Raw genomic sequence first — 22,646 nt, 5'->3', positions numbered from 1 at the left:
ACTGCCTGATCGATAATCAGACGTGTAAGTGAATCTCCATCAGGGGTGACTCGAGATGATTGATCGATCAATATTGATCTTTTGAAAGGAAACAGGTCAAAGGAAGGATGTCGCGTCCGACCTGTTATGGGTATTGAGAAATGTATATATACCGCACAATAAGAACCTCTGGTCAGAATACTCCTCTCATCATCATCCGCTTGTGGACTTTTCAGCTCTGACTGCTCGTTCAACTAAGGTAAGACAAAGTACCAAACTGTAGACTCTCTTGCTCCAAATTTACACTTTTGCCATGTTCGTCCCTACTTCCACCTTGTTCTCCCTCCTCTTGGCATTACCTTTGATGGTGCACGCCAACACCCCACCATCGAAGAGACAGGATTCAACCTCTACCACGAGCGAGGGTGCCATGCCACCGACATCGACTTCCACAAGGCTTTTTCCGGGACCACAAACCGCGCCGGAACCACCAGATGATACCTGGCAAACCGAACCGACCGAACCGCTCGAACGCCGTGCAATGACGGCGGAACCTACTGGACCAGGAGCATCTGCGAGCTCCAGATCAATTTTTAACTCGAGGGGTCCTATCTTGCCCGACATTCAGGAGGTCAAAAGGACCGAGATTCCCGATGGATATGAGCGTGACGAAAATAACGACGAATTTACCAAACGAGCCGAAGGGGACGCACATAACGTTCTAAGATTGATCCCTCCCGATTATACGCTTTTCGAGTTCCCCGCTCCACACGATAATCTCAACTGCCGAAGTAATCTGCCCGAGTGTCACCCGGATCTGAAGTTCACGAACGAGTGGAAAGATCAGGTATTTGATGTGAAGCAATTCGGGCTGGACCCGGAGATGGCAGGTGGGGTCGAGGCGCACGATGTGGATTTCACGACTAGGTCGGCGACCAAGATTGTTCAGGTGGGTCTGACGCTGCGCTCTGCTCTGCATAGCTCGGGTTTGCTCTGCCTTGCTCTGTTGATCCCTGCTCTGCTTTGCTCGCTTGGTGTGACTACCAATCTAAGCTGATTTAAATGGATGCGACTCGATTAGTGCACGGCCAAAGTCGATGCCTCACCTACCGAGATGGTCATATTCGAACCGCGCATGACTGACCCGTGGCCCCAGGAGGACCATAAGGGGGCGGGCCATCTCACTTGTACGCTGGCTAGTACTGCCACTGCGGCCGCCACGCCTGTCAGACGATAAACACAGGACTTGAGATGAGATACATGTTAGGTTCTGTATGGACCTGATCGACGCAAGTGTGGATCTGGAGAGGACATTGGACGATACACGTTTGTATATGTGATGGATAGCTTTGCGATACTTTGAATCATCATATGTACATCGATCTTGACTGCCATCTTCCGAGGTACATAAAGCTCCTCCGATCACCATGACCGCGGGATTGCTCCTAATGAAGATTGAGTTTGCTTCCTAATCGGATATCTCCATGAGTGTATACGAATAATCGTAATAATGGAGTTGGTCGAGTCAAAGCGGTGAACTCCGATTGTATCTGACATATTTTTTTGGTTATGTTGGATTTGCTTCAGGTTTAAAGAAAGGAAGGAATTTCATTCTCTTTGTTACAACGAGCTATTCAACTTCAGCTAAAAGAGTCATATCGTATCCATCGACTCATCCTTCATCTTCCTCTTCTCCAATTCATTACCCCAAACAAACAATTGAAGAGACAAAATGGCTGCTCTATCTCACCCCAATGTCGTCGGTACGTCCATCGTGGTGATCTCAGTGATGTATCAGATAAGGAGATGACGGACTGACGTTTTCGGGTTTGCCTATGCCTTCTCCCTTTCTTTGTATAGACGGCTGGTTCAGAGAGATCAACCCTCAATGGCCTGGTGAGTTGACCCTTCATAATTACCGAAGCTGGGCACCAGCTGACATATGTTAATCCCCAGGCCAAGCTATGACTCTCAAGTGAGCTCATGGGTCCATTAGAAGTGTTCCACATAGATCAAAGGGAGCAATGCTGACGTTGGGGTTTGCCAGGGTCAAGCAAATCTTGCACACTGAGAAATCTCTTTTCCAAGTGAGCTATTAGCCATATGAACCGCCATATTGTGAAGGCTCATAGCTGATGATCGAAGTAGGACGTACTCGTCTTCGAATCTGAGACTTACGGTAACGTCCTTGTTCTTGATGGTGTCATCCAATGCACCGAGAGGGATGAATTCTCGTGAGTACACTATCGCCTCTCCAAGCAGCGTTCATATTCCGCGTAAAGAGAACGCTGTGCTCACCGTTCTCCACTCGCAGCTACCAAGAAATGATTGCCCACCTTCCTTTAGCTTCTCACCCTAACCCAGAGAACGTGTTAGTTATCGGTGGTGGTGATGGTGGTGTTATCCGAGAAGTTCTCAAGCACAAGTCTGTGAAGAAGGTTACTCTTTGTGACATTGACGAGGTGAGTAGATCATTCGCACATATTCGCACGGCTACCAGTAGCACACTGACGGTGTTCAACCTTTTCAGGCCGTTATCAGAGTATCCAAGGAGTGGCTTCCTATTATGGCCCAATGCTACAAAGACCCCCGAGTGGAAGTTTTCATCGGTGATGGCTTCAAGTTCCTTCCTGAACACAAGAACGAATACGATGCCATCATCACCGACTCTTCCGACCCTGTCGGTCCCGCCGAAGCCCTCTTCAAGGCTCCTTACTTCCAGCTCCTCAAAGAAGCTCTTAAAGAAGATGGTCACATCTCCACTCAAGCTGAATGTTTATGGATCCACTTGCCCCTGATCAAGGAGCTCAAGGAGACTTGCAAGAAGCTCTTCCCCGTCGTCAAATACGGTTACACCACCATCCCTACCTACCCCGCCGGTCAGATCGGTATCATGGTCTGCTCCAAAGATGGTTCTCGAGATGTCACTGTCCCCCTCCGAGCCGTCCCAGACACCAAGTACTACAACTCTGATGTCCACCGAGCCGCTTTCACCATCCCCGAATTCGGTAGAGCCATGCTCGAAGACGGTATCAACGTCATGCCTAAATTCTCCGGTGTACGACCTGGTCCCGCTTCCACCCAAACCACCAAGAAGAAGGTTCTCCTCCTCGGTTCAGGTCTCGTCGCTCCCCCCGCCGCCGAATACATCACCAAGCACAACCACGAACTCACCGTCGCTTGCCGAACTTTCGCTACCGCCGAAGCTCTCTGTGCCAACCTTCCTAACGCTACTCCCATGTCTGTTGATGTCGGTTCTCCCGATGCTTTGAGACAAGCCATCAAAGGTCACGATGTCGTCGTCTCTCTCGTGCCATACACCTACCACGCGTCCGTCATGGAAGCTGCCCTCGAGGAGAAGGCACATGTCGTCACCACCTCTTACGTTAACCCTCAAATGAAGGCACTCCACCAAAAATTCGTTGATGCCGGTCTGATCTGTTTCAACGAGATTGGTGTTGATCCCGGAGTGGACCATCTCTGGGCTATCAAGACCATCGATGAGGTCCACAAGGCCGGTGGCAAGATCAAGAGCTTCTACTCTTTCTGTGGTGGTCTTCCTGAGCCCGCCGCTTCCGATAATGCCCTCGGGTACAAGTTCTCTTGGTCCCCCGTCGGTGTGCTCATGGCTCTCAACAACGACGGTAGATTCTACAAGGACGGTAAGGTCGCTGAAGTTGCCGGTAAAGACCTCATGCGAGTGGCTTTTCTTGTTTCTCGAAATGGATGCCAAGCTAATATCATGAAACAGGTCCTCCGCCAAACCATACTACTTCACCCCCGCTTACAACCTCGTCGCCTACCCCAACCGAGACTCGTCCACCTTCAAAGAATTCTACGGTCTCAAGGACGTTGAGAACTTGGTACGAGGAACCATGCGATACGCCGGTTTCTGTGAAGTCATCACTGCCTGGAAGGAGATGGGTCTTTTGGACGACACTCCTCGAGATGACCTTGCTAAGGACGCTGCTCCTGTCACATGGCTCGAGGTGATCGCCAAATCTGTTGGTGTCGAGGCTAAGGAGGCGTGAGTGATTTCCGCTGTACGATATCGATGGTTCTCTCCAGCTGATCATAGCCATCTCTGTGCAGTACCGTCATTGACAAGCTCAAGTCACTCAAATCATTCGAGAAGGACTCCAAGATCCTCATTGGTAAATTCAGACAATTGGGTCTTTTCTCCTCTGAGAAGGTCTCGCCCAGAGGTTCCATCATGAGATCCCTCTCTGCTTTGTTGGAAGAGAAATGTCAATTCCAACCTGGAGAAGTTGATATCGTGTTGTTGCAACACACTTTCGAGATTGTTAACGCCGATGGTACCGAGGTGAGCTGGGCCGTACCTCAGGAATATACATAGCTAACATTGTGATCGGCAGCAAACCATCACTTCCTCCCTTGAGGCTTACGGTGATAGGAATGGTGGGCACTCTGCCATGGCCCGACTCGTCGGTGTGAGTATTTGCATCCTTCTCTTAGGTCGATAGTGTGAATGCTGATTGTGTCATGTCAGGTCCCATGCGGTGTTGCCGTGCAATTCATCCTTGAGGGAACTCTTACCACTCCAGGTGTCCTCCAACCATACGACGAACCTGTAAGCGCGGCCGAAAGCTTCAGTATAGACCATAAGCTGATTATGTGAATATCACGTAGACATGTAAATTGTTCCGAGACAGACTCGAGAAGGAAGAGAACATCACCATGATTGAGAAGGTCATCTAAGTTAGATTTAAAGAGTTGTGGATATGTCTTGTAGGAAGGTAGCAAGGAAAGGAAAGGAAATGCCATCTCATGTCATGTTTTGCCATGCGTTGATCGTAGTTTGCTCCAGGTAGATCACAATCTTTGGGTACACAGCTATCACTATAACGCCTAATCCACAGCTGAATCGGGACGAGTGACTAAATGACGGGTATACAGGAGAGACATGTCTCGTCTCGTTTCGCCCACACGTATGAGTTGGGTTTGGGTACACATCTCTGACGATCAATTCCCCTGTCAGTGGCTAATCGTATATCGACGTACAGTTGTACATTTATACAGTCCCTTTGAGACTTCATCGTCTCGTCAATGTTGGATCGATGCTTCTGAACTGAATAAGAGGCTTCTTCTGTTCATATGGATGGAGTAGATGGCTTGGTCTTGAGATGTATATATTGGGAGTGAATCATTTCTTTCTTGTCTCATTCATGACGCGTCTGATTGGTCTCACTTTATCTTCCATCCAATTCATAACGGGTAGTCACATCGCTCTCATTTCCCCCATCATCGGCTTCTTACCACTCCACCTATCGCTTCTTCGTCGTGTTCTGCTGTGTTCTGCGCTGGTCTACCCTCCAACTGCAGTACGTAAGTAACTCGTCGTTGCTCATGCTCCTTCACTCCTAATATGTTCCATCCTATTCCCGTGATTTTTTCTCTCTTCGTGAACTCGGTAATGTTCTCAATTCACAATCTCCTAATCTGGTCGACGCGTTTCTTCCCTGACCTAATCCTGTTCCTAAATGGTTTTATCTTTTTGTCTCTCTTACTCGCTCTCTCTCTTTTCGTCACATTCACATCATCGCATTACATATTACATTGCTAATGTCTTTCACATGAACCTTTTCTCTCTGCTTCTCATCGCCCCCTTTATTCTCTTGCTTGGTGTCATATACGATCATACTCATGGATTAACGACTTTTCTCATCTATCCATCTCACGGTACGAACGAACGAACCTTTGTATAGTCATTCCCATTCTCACTGTATCGCAATAATCATAATCATCATATCCATCTTAATCGTCAATCTCATCATTCATCATTGAAACATCAAGCTGGGAGTGGCGTATCGCACAGAATCAATAGGGTATGATGCCCACCGATCTCGTGGGTCTTGAAGACCTCCACAGCGCAGGAATCGGATCAAGTAGACGCAGGTCGTCCACCTCATCCTCCTCCTCTTCGTGGTCACCGCCCGACACCCCCACTCCGATCCATAATGCCCCGTTGAACGGAAAGGCAATCCTACAACCTGGTCGGATCCCACGGGACGGTCAATTCTCATTCTCCGTCCCCATCGTCAAGCGACCCACCAAGAGGGTAGTGTCCGGCTCGTTATTTAGGAATTACAGAGTATCCATCACCGAGGACGACGAGGACACAGAATTAGACGATGAAGATGACCTCGAGGTAGGGACGGTGCTGAGCGATGTGGAGAGTGATTTGAATCCCCACACGAACTCTGAGAATGGGAGTGGGAATGGGACGGTGGAAGCTGAGGGGGACGAGGTGGATATGTTTTTGGTATCGAATGTACCTTCTTCACCTGCTGTATCGCCTGCTGGCTGGAGTGATAGGAAGGGGAAGAAGAGGTTGAGAGAGTATGAATATGATTACGACGAGAGGATGGAAGATGGCGATGGTGATGATAAGATGGAGACTGAGGGGTTGTTGAGTGTTAAGCAGAGGGGGAAGAGAGCTGTGAAGTATCCTAGACAGGTGAGTTGTTGTGTTGGCGGCGTCTATTCGTCTATCCACCTGAAGATGTGTTGTCGATCCAATGGACCTTGCTAATCAACTAGATTACTGGATGTAGATTTCTGCCTATCCTAATGAAAAATCATCTGCACTTGGCACGAATTACTCTGTCGTAGGGAATATCTGTGACAAAATGGGAGGACTTGTAAGTGCTAAATATCCTTCCCATGCTCGATTCAAGCTCATTACCATAATCCCTCATTAGCACGCATCAAGTACCATTCTCGCCATGAACGTCGACATTCCCCTTCACCCCACATATGATCCTACTCGAGAGAAGAACCCCGATCTCTCAGCTTATCAAATGGCATCTGAAAAAACTGGCGCTGGCGTCGGTCACAATATCATCAAATCACGAACCAAGAAACTCACCAAGAAACGTGGACAAACCAAGAAATGTTTCCAAATGCTCACAGCGAGTGAAGATCCACTTGTCTACCTGCCTGCATTCCAAAATTGGAAACCGTCCAATATCAAGATCAAATCACGAGTTGTCTCTTCGTCTTCTTCCGCTATGGATATCTCAGAGGAAGAACAAGATGAGGAGGATCAGTTGCTGGTCGATCAAGAGATGAAGAGTTTATCAGATATCGAATGTACCGCTGGCGGTATCTCTTCGGATGTGGATATGAAGTCTGTTTCGTCGGTGTCAACACTCAAGACCAAGAAATCATCACCTGCTACCGTCAAGATCAGGAAGTTATATGAACCCTCCAGCCCGCTGGCGAAATCACAAATACCGTCTCCCCATTCGCTTGCTCTGAAGAGGGACGTCTACCGTCGATCTCGATTACATGGGCGCGTTGAGAGATTACCGGGTCAACATTCCACTTCGCACTTGCGTAGATCATCCCCTTCATCCCTTCTGCCCGCTCGAAGATATATGACCCGATCCCATCGACCACCAATCGTCACCCATAAATACCGGTCCAAGCCTGGTAAAGTGGACATTGGCGCTTGTCTACCCGGTCACACCTTCATATCCATTCTTCGAGCCAAGCTTTCGTCCAGAAAAGAGAGAAGACAGGTGATGGCCAAGTACAATGCTCAGACCAAGGATGGTCAATGGAGAAAGATGATAGGTAATTGGTGGGGTCACAAGGAAGTTAGGGGTATGACCGATAAATGGTGGTTACCCGATGAAGTCGAGGTAGAAGCATTGTTACCGCCCGTCATTCCATCCGAGGATGAAATCATGCTTTCTCCACCATCTAGTCCACAGACACTCCATCAAGCTAGAAAGAGGGTAGTGGAGGAGGCTACGGATGATCTGACGATAGGTGATGAAGTATCTGAAAGATGGGCTAGGAGGAATCAACTGAGAAGAGAGGAATTGCAACCCTACGTTGCTCAGCTGAAAGCTCAGGAAGAAGCTAGGAAATCTGAGCAGAGACGTGCTAGAGCTGAGGTGATCAGGAGAAGATTGGCGGAGATTGCTGAACAAAGACGGATGGAGGAGGCCGAAAGAAGGGAGAGTATGAGATTGGTCGAGGAGGAACGAAGGAGGTCCGAGGAAATTAGAGCTGAACAAGCAAGGGAGAGGGAAAGGGAAGAACAAGATAGAATCGCACTTGCCTTGGCTCAAGCTCAACAAGAAAGTCAAATCATCCCCACACCACCTAGCCCCGTGCAAAGTGAAACTTCCACTTCCACTGTCCTCTCCGATCCACCAGAATACGAGTTCCCATCCTACCCCATCGCGCTCTCTCGATCCTCCCGCTTGAACCCTAATCAACCTGTTCCAAGGGTCCGAAGAGTCATATCTGATGTTCTCCCAGAATATCTTCCCGATCGATGGAACAATAGATCACCACCTCCTCCACCGCCTTATAATGCCCGAACAGATTGTCAAACCCTCATAGCGCCTGTCTTTATCGAAGATTCAGATGACGAAGAGGATGAGGACGAGGACGAGGATGTAGGTATGACCTCGCCAATGGTTCCTTCCCGACGCACAGCACGAGAAGCATCTCCGGAACCAAGAGTAATCGGGTCTTTCCCCTCCAGACAGCTTTTCGTACCTACTCCCATAAGAGTCAGAGAGGTGATAGATCCAATTAGAGCTTTCGAAAATGCCTTGGACCTTGAAGAGGGCGTCGAAGAAGCTAATGATGTTGAGGGACATCTTGATGCCTCGATGGAGGAGGACGAAGAGGAAGAGGATGTAGTCCCTGGTGGGATGGTTGCGGGGGTGTTTCAACGAGTTTTCGGGATGGTCTGGGGTGGAGCTGGTAGGAGGTAGTGACCAATTTAGTTTTTATTCGTTTTCGCTTGTTCTGTTTTGATTTTCATATATATCATTGCTGTTGCTATCTTTTGCTTGTCATCACGTATCTCAAGATTATCCACACGTATATAGCTTTGTCTTGTTTCATCTACTTTTTGCTTGCTAGGTTAGGTATTTCAAGTATATTCCAATCATCTATGTAATCTGTCCATTTCGTGATAGGATTCACGTAGATCACGCACGATGCATAACTCGGATGAATGTTCGCATCGAGCAATACAGGATGATTATGAGATATGGTATATGGGATACAGGAAACACCGTGTCACTCCAACTAGCCCTAATCCTGCCTAGACAAATCAGGTTGCTCAGGCCACCCACCCTGCTGACTATTCACCCTCTTCGCCTCCTCCTCAGCTCCAACTACCAGCTCGTATATCTGCTGTACCTCTCCCCCACCCCCCTGTTCCTGTTGAAGTGGTACGATCTCCCTCGAAAATAGCTCTCCAAATTTCGGGATCAGCCTCTCCGCCACCTGTCTTACGGTTGGCAAGTCCGGGTCCTGCTTGTCATCTCGAGCGAGAAGTTGATGTATGGATGTGGCCTTGACGTCGGCGAGACCACACGCCATGACTAGGTCGAACCATTTTATAGGTTGGTTAGTGATGTTCATGGCGAAGCCGTGGGATGTGATTCGGTGAGAGAGGTGGATCCCTATTGAGGCGAACTGAGGGGACGAACATTGGTCAACCGCATTTCCTGGGTCAGGGGATGAATGAATGAATGGATGGTGGACAAACCTTCTCGGTAGGCGACGAGAACACCCCTACATGCCCTTCAGGATGTGGTGCCAATACACCTTGGATGCCCAGATCGTCCCGCGCGTACTCTGCTAGCATCGCCTGGAGGTATTCTACATAGCATCGCGTGGGTGTCTGAGCGAACAGCAGAAGAATCAGTTTCTGTCGCACTGCACCGCTGAACTTACCCAACTCTACAGAAGAAAGGTGATGGATTTTGATCTTGATGGAAGTGAAAACAAATATCGCTTACCTCCATCACGTTCAGATCCAATATCGGATACCCCACCAACTGTCCCGGACCATGATACGTGACCTGCCCGCCTCTCTTGGTGATGTAGAAATTCGCTCCTACATTCTGTACTTTCTTTTCCTCAGGATGCAATTCATTGGGATTGGGGGAGTTGTCCCTTCGACCGGTTGTGTATGTTGGTGTGTGTTCTATGTTATGACGTTGTGAGACCATCGCTTGATCAGCCCCGAAGTCCTCTTACCAAAGAATGTAACATACCCAACATCAACACCACATCCCCCTTGCCCCTACTTCCCACTGGATCATCCCGTTTAGCCTTGAGCCGTACATCTATGATATCATTCTGCAACTTCAGTCCCACAGGGTAAGGCAGCGGTGCTCGGAAGATGTGGTATCGCAGTGGTGGAAGGGATGACGATGGAGTTGCGCAGGACGAAGATGATAGAGAGACTTGACGGAGGGTCGAGGGGTTGATCAAGCGGGTGATGGAGCGTGATACCATTGTTTTTTTTTTTTTGATCTCTGGAGCGGACTGAAACGACTGACTTGATCAATGTTGTAGAGTCTTGAAATCAGACCATTTCAGTTGATTACTTGAGTTCGAACGGACAAATCCAGTGGAGGCAATTTCAGATCATCAAAACGGCAAAAAAGCAGATCCGACGGAGATGCGCACCAGGGGGCACTCTTCTAATCCGTCATAGCATATCATATCGTCCGTTCATGCATGTCCATTAAGCAGTCATCAATCAAAGCAACAAACGGAATAATGGCTACGGCTACAGAGTTGAAAGTATACAAATAGTCAAAACAGACATCAGGAATCAAGACAGAATGAGCGAATCAGTTCAGGCGAACACAAGCCTCCTCCCGTGGTAGCGAAATTCAGTCCAGAGGTATCATCTAAACCATCCTACCCGCTTTACTTCCCCCGAAAAACCCTTTAAACCCCTTCTTCCTCTTCGTCTCGTCCCTCTCTTTCGGATATCCACCTTGTCCCATACCCTCGTCCATAGCTAGCTGCCCATACATAGTCTTGACGTTCCTCTCATTCCCGCTCCCCACTCTAGCTCGAGGGGAAGGTTGATCAAAAGATGCTCTGCCAGTTGCCATTGCTCTGGCATGGGCAGAAGGGTACTGTTGAGTGTTTACCTGTAACTGGTGTGGTTGGGGATATCCATTATACTGACCTCGTTGGTATCTTATCGAATTGGGTGACCCGACCAGAGCGGTCGGTGTGTTGGGTGATGAAAAGTCAACCATACCCTTTTGGGGGTACGAGTTGAGATATTTCGGATCATGTATCGTGCCTACCAGGTTGATCTCTTGATCTGGGAAGGCCGCTGCAAATGAATCTGGAGAAGATGTCATTCCCATGCCATTCCCTTGTTCTTGTCCGGGAGGTAGAGGCGGGAGGTTCTTGAATCTGTTAGGGGATAATTGACCCGAAGGCGATCTCACAACCGGTTTGATGTCCCCCATGGGCCCGTGACTGATATTCGCGATTTGGTGCTGCTGTTGCTGATTGAAGAAGGACGAAGGGTTGTATATAGCCGGTGGGGGGGTTTCGATCGCCATCGTACCGCTCGAGTTCGATAGACTCGAGGTAGTCTTGTTGTGTGGTCTGAAATTTAGCCCAGTGTTGTTCTTGTACATACTTGACGGTTCGTCGTAGATTGTGGAAGTATCCGGCGACGAATAAACGCCCCTTCCATTCGCTGTGATCGTACCGTTTCCATTTCCGGAAAGCGTCTCCATTCCGGATTGTCTCCTATCACCCATTTGTTCAGGCTGAATCGGCTCACCTAATTCATTCACTCCAAAACTTCTTCTTCGGTTCGAAGCATAGCTTTCCCTCTTGCCAGGACCAGACGTGGCGAACTTCGAACTGGTCGGACTGGCCGATAAGCTTCCACCTGACGATGAGGCAGTGCCATTCATAGGAGCTGAGACAGATCTCATAGCGTATGGTAGAGAACCTGAATATCGTCTACCCTGATTTGACTCTTGTCCATCGGTCAACATAGATGAGGATGAACCACTTCGATCTCTGGTATGCTTTCGGTTTCCGACGAGATACGAGAGAGGCGGAGGAGGGGCTAGAGGCGTGTCAGGTTGAGGCTGATCGTTCCCGTATTCATCCTCTGGTCTAGCGAGAAGATCAGATTTGGATTTGGATCTGCTACTCTTGGGTTTCATCTTTTTGAAGAATCCCTTGATGCCTTTCTTCTTGGGTTTTTCTTCTTCATGGTCCTCATCCCCATCATCGTCAAGTCGCATTTGTGACAGACGAGAATGACTGATGGCTCGTGACATTCGAGGCATGTTCACCTCGACATCGGAGGAACACCGGGAATCACGACTGAAGAATGAGGGGCGAGTAGGAGACGCCATGGAGACGGCTCGAGGGTGGGTCGTGACATTGTATGAGGAAGTTCGATTTCGTCGTTCGTTGTCTAGACCGAGGCTGAGCACGAACAGAAGGGCCGTCAGCATATTGCGAAATTCCAACCAAACACCTCGACTTACTGCATATCCATCATGCTGCCACTGCCGTTCTGACTACCCCCAAAAAAGCTGGTGACACTTCCACCGAATCTACCCCAAAGACTCCTTCTACCACCATGCCCGTCACTCCCGGCATCTCGACCAGCAGCCGCTCCGGCTCTTACGGCAAATGAGAATGGTCTCAAGCCCGCACAGCCTTCTTCGCCTGGGGACCATAATTCTTCGTTACTCTCTTCATATGTACCTTGGCGTTCGAGCAGACCAGGGGATGAGCCTTGTTTGCCATGACGACTTCGAGTGGTCGCAGAGACTGGAGAGGCATAGAGAGGGGTTCGAGGAGCACCAAGCGATGGTTCTCTATCAGGCAAGAAATGGGTGAGAGGTCGTTGTATGGGAGCAGGTCTGGGAGGGTTGGCCAATCCAGTCAAATTGGCAGGAGAAGATGGACTTGGTCTGACAACCGAAAGCGATGGTGTATCTTGAACAGGGGTGTGTACGCCGCGCATTTGGTCGTTGATATCCCTTCCGTGTCTGTCCCAAGCCATAGAGCTGGGCTGAGCACCACGAGGGATGACTGGCGCTTCGTGACTCGACACGGTGGAAGATGAACCAACGATATCTTCTGGAAAGGGGAAACGTCCAAGTCGTTGAGCCTGAGCACGGACTTCCAGGACGAGATGCCATTGTTGGCGAAGATACGTTTGGAGGGTCTGATATCGGTGTGCAGAGGCAGAGGGGAACTGCACGGTCACGTCAGTACAGGAACAAGCTCTAAGAAGCAAAGTCAACTCACCTTTGTCATGACAGCTTTGATACCTTCCTCTGTCAATTTACCACCATTAGTCCCTCTAAATCCTCTAGGTAGACCTTCACCCGTCTCTCCTCCTTCCCATTTATGTCCTCTCCATCCAACCTCCGTGGCTATCCTCCAATCCGCTTCCCTCTTTTTAGCTTTGATTAACGATCTTCTTCTCCTTCTCGCATCCAGCTCCCTCCTCAGATTAGCATCCTCGGCGGAATTACCAGTCGAAGGGGGGCTGAAACTCGTCGAATCGGTATCTTCACTCGATTCGTCTGCCGCTTTTGTCAGTTCGTCATACAACGAAGGGTTTTCATCTATATTACCCATGTGCTTGAGCAAAGCCTGTTCCTTCCATTCAAGGTCTCTCCAGTCGGCGTCACTTTCCCTTTCCCAAACACCTTCTCCTTGCACAGTGACATCTGCTAAATCCCTATCACGCATCATGCACTCCAGACAGATTTCCTCTTGCGGCTTGACACTAGGCCCTCTACCTTGTCCATTGGTAGCTTGATTGCTGGGTCTTCCTAATCCCACACCAACAGGCGAAGCTTGAACGGGTTTAGTGAATGCCCCAGCGAACGGCCCAGCATCTGCTAAACCCGCTACGACTGGTAACGACGAGGCAGATTTATTTGCCTGATGCTTCTGATAGAAATTAGGTTTGGGAGCTGGCTCGTTTCGCGTAGGCGGAGGTTTGGACGAAGTAGGTGATCGAGCTATATTCAACGGTGGCCATGACGATGAAGGTACGGGAGCTGTGAGGGGCAATGTGAGGTTGGGCTTTTGCGGTTGTCCATTGGCCTGTGCGACATCTTGCTGTGGACGAGGATGAGGCGCAGTGGCGAGGTCGGTAGGAACGGCAGTCTGCATCTGCGATGAGGGCACTACAGTCTGCGGTAAATCAGGATTAGAAGATTTGGTATCTAGCGAAGTATCGATTTTGGGAGGACGAGGCAATGATCTTTTTGCGGTGGGTGAAGTAGGCGATACACTCTTGAGATCGGCTGAAGACCTTTTCTTCTCTAAGCGACGTGGAGTTTCCATCGTTGGCGCTTGTTCCACCGCTGGACTAGGGCGAGGCTGAGGCATGAGGATCGATCCTCTCTCGATGGGCGGTGATTTGTTGTCTCGCGTAGGCGATGAGTCTCTATCCCCTGGAGGTGTCATACTCCCCGTGAAACCTGATACTCTAACGGGCGAACCTAAATTTGTATTGCTATTTTCGATCACCGTACGCCGCCTGGCTACTCCGGGGGAATGCTTGAGTATCGGTGAAGGTAGTGGATTACCCTCTTGATCCGAGGGTGAAGGGGTCAGAGGACCTGGTACGTGAATAGTCAACGAGTGACCCATGGACCGATTCCTGGTCGGAACGGTCGGTAATTCCCTCCGACCTTCACCTGCTTGTTGCTGTTGAGCCAGGGACGAGGATGAAGACGAGCTGGATCTGGGTTGGAACATGTTTGATTGAATACCCCTTGAAGTATAAGAGGGAGAAGAAAGAGGAGGACCTATAGGGGATATGGGAGATAGTGTCGGGAGCGGAGGTAAAGCCATCGTGGGCGGTGGGAGCGGAGGTGGAATTGGACCTTTGTGTAGACGATGTGAGGATGACCGAGAGGAATGTGAAGAGGAACGGGTCGGTTCAACGCTAAGGCTGATGTTTCCTTCAGCTCGAGCCTGATTTTGTGAGCTTCCACTTGGACGAGGTTCCCCACCTGTGACTATATTCCCGAAGTCACGTCGCGAGGGGGAGGGACTGTTTGACCCAACGGGTGATAAAGACTGGGTTGTCGACAAGGTATCAAAGGATCCGAGATGCAAGGTAGGGAAATGTAATGTTGGTCGTCGCACGACTGAGGATGAGGAGGGGTCGTTGTTGGATGTGTTTATGTTTGGAGTGCCGAGTAAGGGAGGGGAAGGGAGAGGACCAGGGGGTGAGTGAGGGGAAGGTTGTTTGGTGGATATGGACATGATTGTGATGATTATGAATGCTGTGTAGGTTGATCAAAGGAAGGGGTGATGATGCTCCTGAATGGTATTGCTAGATGTGAGACTGAGACTGATCTAATCGTACAAGTCGTACAAAGACTGTGTGTATTTTTGGGTTGTATTATGTTGCAATGGGGTAACTTTTTGACTTTTCAGGTGTGGTTTTGACTAGAAGCGATGCGATGAGGGTATATATGCAAATGGTCGTTTCAAGAGCGTTTCAGACTGGACGTATCGATTGGGTCGTGGTCGTGTATGAACGTGATGTTATTTTGGGTGTCTATGTCGATATTACACAGTCATGATTGAGACGAAACGTTGCTTGCCCCTTTGAATGGTTGTGAGATGATGAAGAGATGAAGATGACCAGAAGGATTACGGGAACATGCGCGGTTGAACCTGTGCGGAGGAGAGTGAGTGACGAGTGAGTCGACGCGTGTGATATGATACTAAGATGGGTATGATGTTACAATGCTATATGTAAGATGCAATTGCAATGCTGGTGATCAAGACGATTGACTATACGAACCATACGATCATATCATATCATACTGTTTCCCCCAATGACTGTGACTGTGACTGTGACTGTGACTTTGACTGTGACCATCAACATGAATCTCATATGAACCTGCTGATGCTGATGCTATTGATGGTATTCGGTTCATTCTGCCTATATACTCGTTTTACGTACATCACAAAGGGTCTGGCCAAAATCCACCCAAAGCTTAAAATATTTGCATCCCACCCAAAGCATAGGACGTCCAATAGGCATGCTACATCAACGTCAGTAATTAGGCGCCAAGCCCAACACAATTCCCTCCAACCCAACTTCGGGATTTCAGTTACGATTGATTTACCGGTGCGGCAACCAGGCACCATTCCGATCCCGATCGCTTCGTTCTGTTTGTTTACATCTCTTCAGTCGATTGCCAGATCCGGTCAATGACTCGTCTCATCCATTCAGCCATCTGATACCCATTCAAACTTTACTCGGTTTTGCTTTACAATCCCATACGACTCCATCTCTTCGCCTCTTTCACCTGTAATACCTTATCCAGGGATTGCTTTACATACTCATCATCTGTCTCGGATTTACTTTCACATTTCCAGTCGTTGGTCGTACTCGATCGTTCAGCATGACTCGGTGAGAGGGAGGCTGTCACACCCACGTTCGCTTGACGTCAGGACTCGTACTATGAAAAGAAGTATGCAGCACAGAGGCGCCATCCCGTGTTTATCCACCGGGAAAATATCTTGATGGGTCGTCCTGTAGATCATCTCATCCCTGAACAGGACAAGTTGGAAGAGGTAACCAGCCGAACCTTTCAGCTATAGACTTTATGCTAAAATTGATTCTATCATTCAGTACGATATGCCTTGGCGAATAACGTTGCTCCGATTAAAATGGAGTAGACAGGACTAACGACTCGGAAGAACTATGCTGTCGTAACGTAACACCCATTCTGAATAAGGATTGTGAGACATGTCCGTCCGTAGCCTGTCCTACTACGTCCGAAGCGACCAAACATGATTCCTTGCCAGGAAGATGATGATATGTTATATGTATGATCAGGATTCAGTAATGTCTCCAACAATGTGAAGTTTTCTTTCTCATGCTTTTTGTCTTTTGATTTTGTCTCATCTTTGTTCATTGAAATAACACAAACCATACAGTCTAGCTTCATTCCTTTCAAGACCTCTTGGGCGATTCCAGCAAAGTCAAAGTCATAGCCGACCTCTGATGGAAAGTTGAAAACAACCAATCTTCGCTCCTTCCGACATCCTATTCCACTCTTTCGGATCCTCATCACACCATGGGTCTCTCGCAGCCCGTTGGATACCTTTACTGGTATACCACCTCGATCATCCTGGGCATATTGACCCTCATCAACTTTTCGACGAGACTCTACCTCCATCTGACCCGACCAAAAGGACAGACTCTGGCCGACACTACAGCGACCTCGACCGAGAAGGAACCCCGTCTAGCCTTGGAAGCCCCACCAAGCAACGATATCGATGAGAAAGCCCAGGAGAAGGAGCTTGACAGAGCGAGGTTGAGCAGGCTGAATAGAGGGATTAGATCGATAAGCGTTTTGGTCGAGAAATACTTCTTTTTATCCGGGATCACTATCCCTGCTAGGAGATTCACATTGTTTGGCAAAGTGAGGAAGATACATAAGAGGGTGTATGCTACACCGGAGCTGTTCTGGACTTGGGGGTATACGTTGGGATTCCTGATTCTTTCGTTTTACGGTAGTGAGTTAATTCTGCATCTTAACCCGGTTGTTGGAGTTGAATGGTCCGAGCCATGCTAATCGTGATGTTCTGCGTAGCCGGTTGGGAGACCCTGGCCTGGTCGAATCAGGCCGCCTGGTTAGCCGTCGCCCAAGTACCTATGATCATAGCTTTAGCGGGGAAGAACAACTTGATCTCATGTAAGCAGTCGAATCCACTCAGCTAAAAGTATTGTTAACGCTTGCTCCACCAAACAGTCCTCACGGGTATACCGTATGACCGACTGAACTATATCCACCGGGCGTCTGCCAAACTCTGTCTTTTGGGCGTGTGGATACATGCAGGTGGACATTGGAGATTGACCCATGGATGGAACAAGGAAATTTGGTCGAGAACCATCTCTCACTGGGTAAGCTTGGAATGAGGTACCGGCACTTGTCCCGTCGTACATCGCTGATCATCGTGCCTATAGGGATTCACCGGTACCTTTGCGATCACCTTACTCTCGGTACTGTCCTTACCATGGTTCCGACGAAGGATGTTCGAGTTCTTCCTGGTCATGCATATCGCATTGGTGGCGTTGATGTTGGCTGCGTTCGTGATGCATTGGAAGGCCATGGACGTGTGGATTTATGTGAGTGCGCCTCGATGTATCACCTTTGGCGAAAAATCATTGACCGTACCACGTATGCCGTAGCCCGGAGCAGGTCTATGGGCTGCCGACCGACTCCTTCGAGTACTCAGACTAGTCGTGCTCAACAAACTATGGGTCCGACCTTCCCTATCCGCTTCTGAGATCCCCTCAAAAGCGACCATCTCATTATTGACCCCCTCAACATTACTGCTGAAATTCTCATCGCCGTCTGAACATCTCAACTGGTCAGCGGGACACCATTTCTACGTCGTCATGCCTGGCATGTCACGTCTTCCGTGGGAAGCCCACCCTTTCACGGCATCTACCATCCCCTCGAAACCTGGTCAAGGGGCCGAAGCGGGCGAATTGGCGTTTATCATCCGAGTGAGAGATGGATTCACCAAGCGGATGAAAGACAAGATCGACGAGGTGAGGAAGGAGCGGGGTCTGGCGATAGACGATAAGTTGGATGTGGAAGTTTCCGCTGCTGTCGAGGGTCCTTATGGGGAGAAGAGCGATATGAGGGGATACGAAGGTGTTTTGATGTTTTCTGGTGAGTCCGTGAATATCATCGAGAATCAGTATCGTGGTAGAGCTAAGTCTTTGTCGACCTTAGGTGGCTCCGGAATATCATTCGCAGTGTCCAACCTACTTCAGATCCTCAGTGAGATTCGCCAAGGAACCAGCCGAGTGAGATTTATCTCCATCGTATGGATGGTGAAATCCCGACTACATCTCGAATGGATCGCCCCCCTACTCAAAGATCACATCAACGACCTGCCCCCAGATCTATCAATCAACATCCACGTGCACGTAACTCGACACTTGTTACCGAAACTATCTCTCACCCACAACACTCTTCCAGATATGGCTTCGGGCGACCTAGAAGAGTACTTGCAACGAAAGGCCAACGAGCCGAAGAGGAGGAGAAGTAGATTCATGTCTACCTTCTCTTGGGCTTCTTGGACCGGTGCGTCTGTATTTAGAGCTGGTGGTACCCAGGCGGGAACAAGAAGGGGATCGTTGATGCCTTCTGAAGCGGGGAGGTCGGAGGGTGGAGATTCGAATAACAGTGACGGGTCAAAGGAGGACAGAAGACAGAGGATGTTCGGTTCGTTCGCCTCGACACATCTTGGTGGTGGACCGACCAAGAGCAAGAACAAGAATAGGAGGAGAAGCAGCCACGCGGTTAGCGGGAGTGAGAGTGAGGGTGAAGGGCCAAGTATGAAGAAGGAGAAAAGAAGACCTTCCATACCCGCTTTCAACTGGACAGAGGGATACGCGGACAACACGGTATTCGGCGGGGGTGCTGGGGCGGATCGAGGATCGATAAGTGCAGAAGCCGGTAGGAAAGGATCTTTACTCCCGTTCACCGTACCGGAGAACCAAGAGCTGGAGATTGTTCTGAAAGAACCTACCCCCGTTGATGGGGTGAGATCTACCGCAGTGATGGAAGAGCCCTTACCTGTTACTCCTGTCGAACCTGTCCGCCGAGAACCATTGAGGATCAACACCCGTCAAAGTATGAGCATGGACATTGGACCTGACGAAGTCGACCCCTTCAATTACCGACCACCATCACCTACCACGCCTCCTTCCGCCGGTACTTCCCGTCGAGACTCCAGAGGCTCCATCCCATGGATGAGAGAATCCTTCTCCTCTGTGAATCACCCCCCAAGGACCAGGCAGATATCCATCTCGGAAGATCTGCCACTACCGCGACAAAAGAGAATATCCATTTCCGAAGAATCACCAAATCGAACGGGGTCACCCAAGACCGTACCCCCCTCTCAGACTCAATCTCGTTCTGGGTCCTTATCAAACTCGTTACCTGGAACACCCACCACCTCCACCTACCCTACCGAGCCATCTAGGAAAAGGTCCATACCCCTGTTATACGGGATAGCAGCCCGTCGAGAATCAGGTCGACGAGATTCCCTACCCCTCCAAGCGGCAGCTTCGATCGGTCCCCATGCCTCCCCACGAGCCTCCATCCTCATGCCTGCGCCAGTCTTGGCCAAACCCTCCCGACCAATGTTAGAGACCGTCCAATCATCCGGATTACTCTCCGCCCCCGAGATGTCCAGGTCATCATCGACCACCTCGGGCGCATCAATGGCTTCATTCACTACTCCCGGTCCGCCTTCGCCTATCCAGCTAAATAACCCCGAAGATATCTCGAGGCCCGAAACTCCCTCTATGGCATTTAGAGACCTCACCCAAATAACAGGTGCAGACCCCTCCGAGCTGCGTAAATCCCTCTCAGCCGTAGCTGCCATTGAAGATCCCAAGGAACGCCGAGCAACTGAATCACAGCTGATCGGACCGGCCGAGCTTGAGCTGCGTAAACGGTCCGCCGAGGGATTGGAGGGATTGATAAGATGGCACGAGGGTCGAGCGAACATCAAAGAATCCATAGCAGAAATTATAGGATCCGTCGCGGCTCATACTTCGATGTCCGGCTCTTCCGCTGAGAACGAGAGAGAGGGTCCCGCGCAAATGGGAGGAAGAGTCAATGTCTCGTGTTGTGGGCCTATATCCTTATTGGACGCTGTGAGAGACGGGGTCAAGGATGAGATGGATAGTAGGCAAGTGTGGAAGGGTGGTGTGGTGGTGGATTTCCATGCGGAGACTTTTGGGTGGTAGATTATAGATAGATTTATAGAGATATTTTAGGTTCGGTATGGGTATCCCTTCGGATTTACACTACTACTGTATATTAGTTGGAATCAATTTTGGTGTTTTCTGGACCGTTCTTGGTATTGCATATTGGGCTATTAATCGAATTATAATTACTCGTGGACATGAATCTCAACGTACATGGCATCATATTACACTCAGTACATGCTCCACACCAGGAACATAGCACTGAATGAGGGGGGTGATTGCTTAAGATCGCTTTGATGGTGCGACAAGCGAGAACAGAATGACCACCTCTTGAGTTAATATCCACATTTTTTATGCTGTGATTATGCTGTGATTCACATACGATCTTTTGTTTCCAACCATCCATCGGATCACCTTATCACCTCCCATCTGGGTGTAAACAAGTGAACCCAAAAGACTGAGCAGAAATCAGCGTGAAAGTTGTATCTAAAAGGGAAGACAACAGTCTTATGGGATTGGTCGCTTCTCAGGATCGAGTCGATGCAGAGGCTGAGAGGCTCTCACGATCATGTAGTGGTTGCCGACTGCTGCATCGTGAATAATCTGAAGAGAGTGAATGAGTGATCAATGCAGGAATAACGAACGTGCAGGTCCATGATGACTCGCACAGTCACTCATGTTTGAGTCGGAGAGACCAAGATGATCTGAGTTCATATGGGCCTTCCTTGTACCATCGCCATGATGATCCTTTATGACGATTCGCAGGGGCTGGAAGAGAGATTGGGTGATATTCGTATTACGTCTTGAACATCCTTTGATCTCCTTCTACCCGGAGGCATCATAAATATACATAAAAGCCCAGAACAGATTTCTAATGGAGATTCAGAAACTCTATTCACATCTTTCTGGAAGTACTGGATTTCTCGCCACTAGTCATTCTGTTTCTTCGTATCTCTGATATCTATATTCGTTCGTTAACAATCATACTTGCTCAAAAGTCATTAAAAAGGTAGAAGAACAAACAAGCATGACCTCCATCACTTCACCAACCAACACCGACCCCAAACCCCCCAGCAAGATCTCGCCTCAACGACCCACTCGTCGATCAACCATCGCCCCATCTTCCAAGCTAACCTCTGCTACACCTAACAACACACTCATCTCCAAACCCATCGCCCCGATCGGCAAGAGGACTCATACATTGCCCAACAACCCTTCTGGAACTGGAGGAGGGGGTGTGCTCATCAATGCAGCAAGCAAGTTCATGCACATAAACAAGAATGCCGGTTTCAATCACGCGACCACTCCCGGAAATACCCTGAGCAGCTTGGAGCAGATCACCAATAGGATTGCTAATAACCTTGGAGGGATTGGAGAGGGGACGGACAATAGGATTGCACCGAGCTATGAGTGCGTGCTTCTCTAATTCTGGGCTGGTCTGTGAGGACGAAGGACGACAAGCTGATATTACGTTTTTCTGTTCTGCTGGGTTTAGACGTAATTTCAGAGCTGGACTTGGTGACTTGACGTATGTTAGCTTTCTGTTATTCACCACTGATTTCCATAATGAGGAATGACTAATCTTGATATATTCCAGTCGCCGACTCTCTTCACCCAATGCAGTCAAGTAAGTCATCCTCACGCTCACACCCGTGAGATCATCTTCACTAGGATACTAAATGTATCACACAGATCACCCGCCAGTCCAGTGATGTCGCCAACCACACCGTCCAGTATGATGTTCAACGAGCCCAACAGCCTGTTGAGAGCCAATGAATGGCCCACTTCCTTCTCAGATTTGGATGCTGCTACCAACTCTCTTCGATCAGATAGTGAGTTCTGCACATCGCTAGTATGTATAGACGTAAGTTGACGTGTTTGAGGTGTAGGAACCGATCTGATCCAGAAATCGCCCGAAAAGGGATCAAAAGCGGAGGAAGGGAGATGATGTGTTGCTGACTTGTACAAGACATGGCGCAAGGACTTGGAAGATCAGTGGGAGTGGGCGTAGTGGGATGGGGGATGGGATGAGAGTGGTATTGGGTCGAGTTCCGTATGGAGACATCAATAAACTTTACAATAGGATTGTGGC

At 49.2% G+C, this 22,646-nt stretch overlaps 7 protein-coding genes across 7 annotated transcripts; 5 read left to right on the top strand and 2 right to left on the bottom strand.

Annotated features, from left to right (window-relative positions):
- Positions 1-292: 292 nt before the first annotated feature.
- On the top strand, positions 293-1,216 carry I302_107402 (uncharacterized protein; the record flags this gene model as incomplete). The annotated part of the gene is made up of 2 exons (XM_019193466.1): positions 293-928; positions 1,061-1,216. The coding sequence occupies 2 exons, from the start codon at positions 293-295 to the stop codon at positions 1,214-1,216; spliced, it is 792 nt and encodes a 263-aa protein (XP_019044943.1).
- A 495-nt stretch (positions 1,217-1,711) lies between these two features.
- I302_107401 (spermidine synthase) lies at positions 1,712-4,698 on the top strand (the record flags this gene model as incomplete). Its single annotated transcript, XM_065870455.1, has 12 exons — positions 1,712-1,742; positions 1,840-1,875; positions 1,936-1,954; positions 2,027-2,066; positions 2,128-2,213; positions 2,294-2,441; positions 2,510-3,675; positions 3,731-4,006; positions 4,072-4,303; positions 4,356-4,430; positions 4,490-4,570; positions 4,630-4,698. The coding sequence occupies 12 exons, from the start codon at positions 1,712-1,714 to the stop codon at positions 4,696-4,698; spliced, it is 2,259 nt and encodes a 752-aa protein (XP_065726527.1).
- Positions 4,699-5,830: 1,132 nt separating this feature from the next.
- I302_107400 (uncharacterized protein) lies at positions 5,831-8,738 on the top strand (the record flags this gene model as incomplete). The annotated part of the gene is made up of 3 exons (XM_019193469.1): positions 5,831-6,457; positions 6,555-6,641; positions 6,702-8,738. 3 exons carry the CDS (start codon positions 5,831-5,833, stop codon positions 8,736-8,738), a joined length of 2,751 nt encoding a protein of 916 aa, XP_019044946.1.
- Positions 8,739-9,063: 325 nt separating this feature from the next.
- I302_107399 (lipoyl(octanoyl) transferase) lies at positions 9,064-10,278 on the bottom strand (the record flags this gene model as incomplete). The annotated part of the gene is made up of 4 exons (XM_019193470.1): positions 9,064-9,450; positions 9,524-9,658; positions 9,777-9,964; positions 10,035-10,278. 4 exons carry the CDS (start codon positions 10,276-10,278, stop codon positions 9,064-9,066), a joined length of 954 nt encoding a protein of 317 aa, XP_019044947.1.
- Positions 10,279-10,679: 401 nt separating this feature from the next.
- Positions 10,680-15,060, bottom strand: I302_107398 (uncharacterized protein; the record flags this gene model as incomplete). The annotated part of the gene is made up of 3 exons (XM_019193471.1): positions 10,680-12,243; positions 12,306-13,024; positions 13,078-15,060. 3 exons carry the CDS (start codon positions 15,058-15,060, stop codon positions 10,680-10,682), a joined length of 4,266 nt encoding a protein of 1,421 aa, XP_019044948.1.
- A 1,832-nt stretch (positions 15,061-16,892) lies between these two features.
- Positions 16,893-20,593, top strand: I302_107397 (uncharacterized protein; the record flags this gene model as incomplete). The annotated part of the gene is made up of 6 exons (XM_019193472.1): positions 16,893-17,334; positions 17,412-17,513; positions 17,571-17,722; positions 17,786-17,947; positions 18,011-18,500; positions 18,564-20,593. The coding sequence occupies 6 exons, from the start codon at positions 16,893-16,895 to the stop codon at positions 20,591-20,593; spliced, it is 3,378 nt and encodes a 1,125-aa protein (XP_019044949.1).
- A 988-nt stretch (positions 20,594-21,581) lies between these two features.
- Positions 21,582-22,502, top strand: I302_107396 (uncharacterized protein; the record flags this gene model as incomplete). Its single annotated transcript, XM_019193473.1, has 5 exons — positions 21,582-21,964; positions 22,050-22,082; positions 22,152-22,181; positions 22,247-22,386; positions 22,444-22,502. The coding sequence occupies 5 exons, from the start codon at positions 21,582-21,584 to the stop codon at positions 22,500-22,502; spliced, it is 645 nt and encodes a 214-aa protein (XP_019044950.1).
- Between the last annotated feature and the right edge of the window lie 144 nt (positions 22,503-22,646).

This window comes from Kwoniella bestiolae, chromosome 6 (assembly GCF_000512585.2).
Source record: "Kwoniella bestiolae CBS 10118 chromosome 6, complete sequence".
NCBI classification, from domain to species: Eukaryota; Fungi; Basidiomycota; class Tremellomycetes; order Tremellales; family Cryptococcaceae; genus Kwoniella; species Kwoniella bestiolae.
The sequence above is the reverse complement of the archived record's forward strand: the minus strand, read 5'-3'. Positions and strand labels throughout refer to the sequence as shown.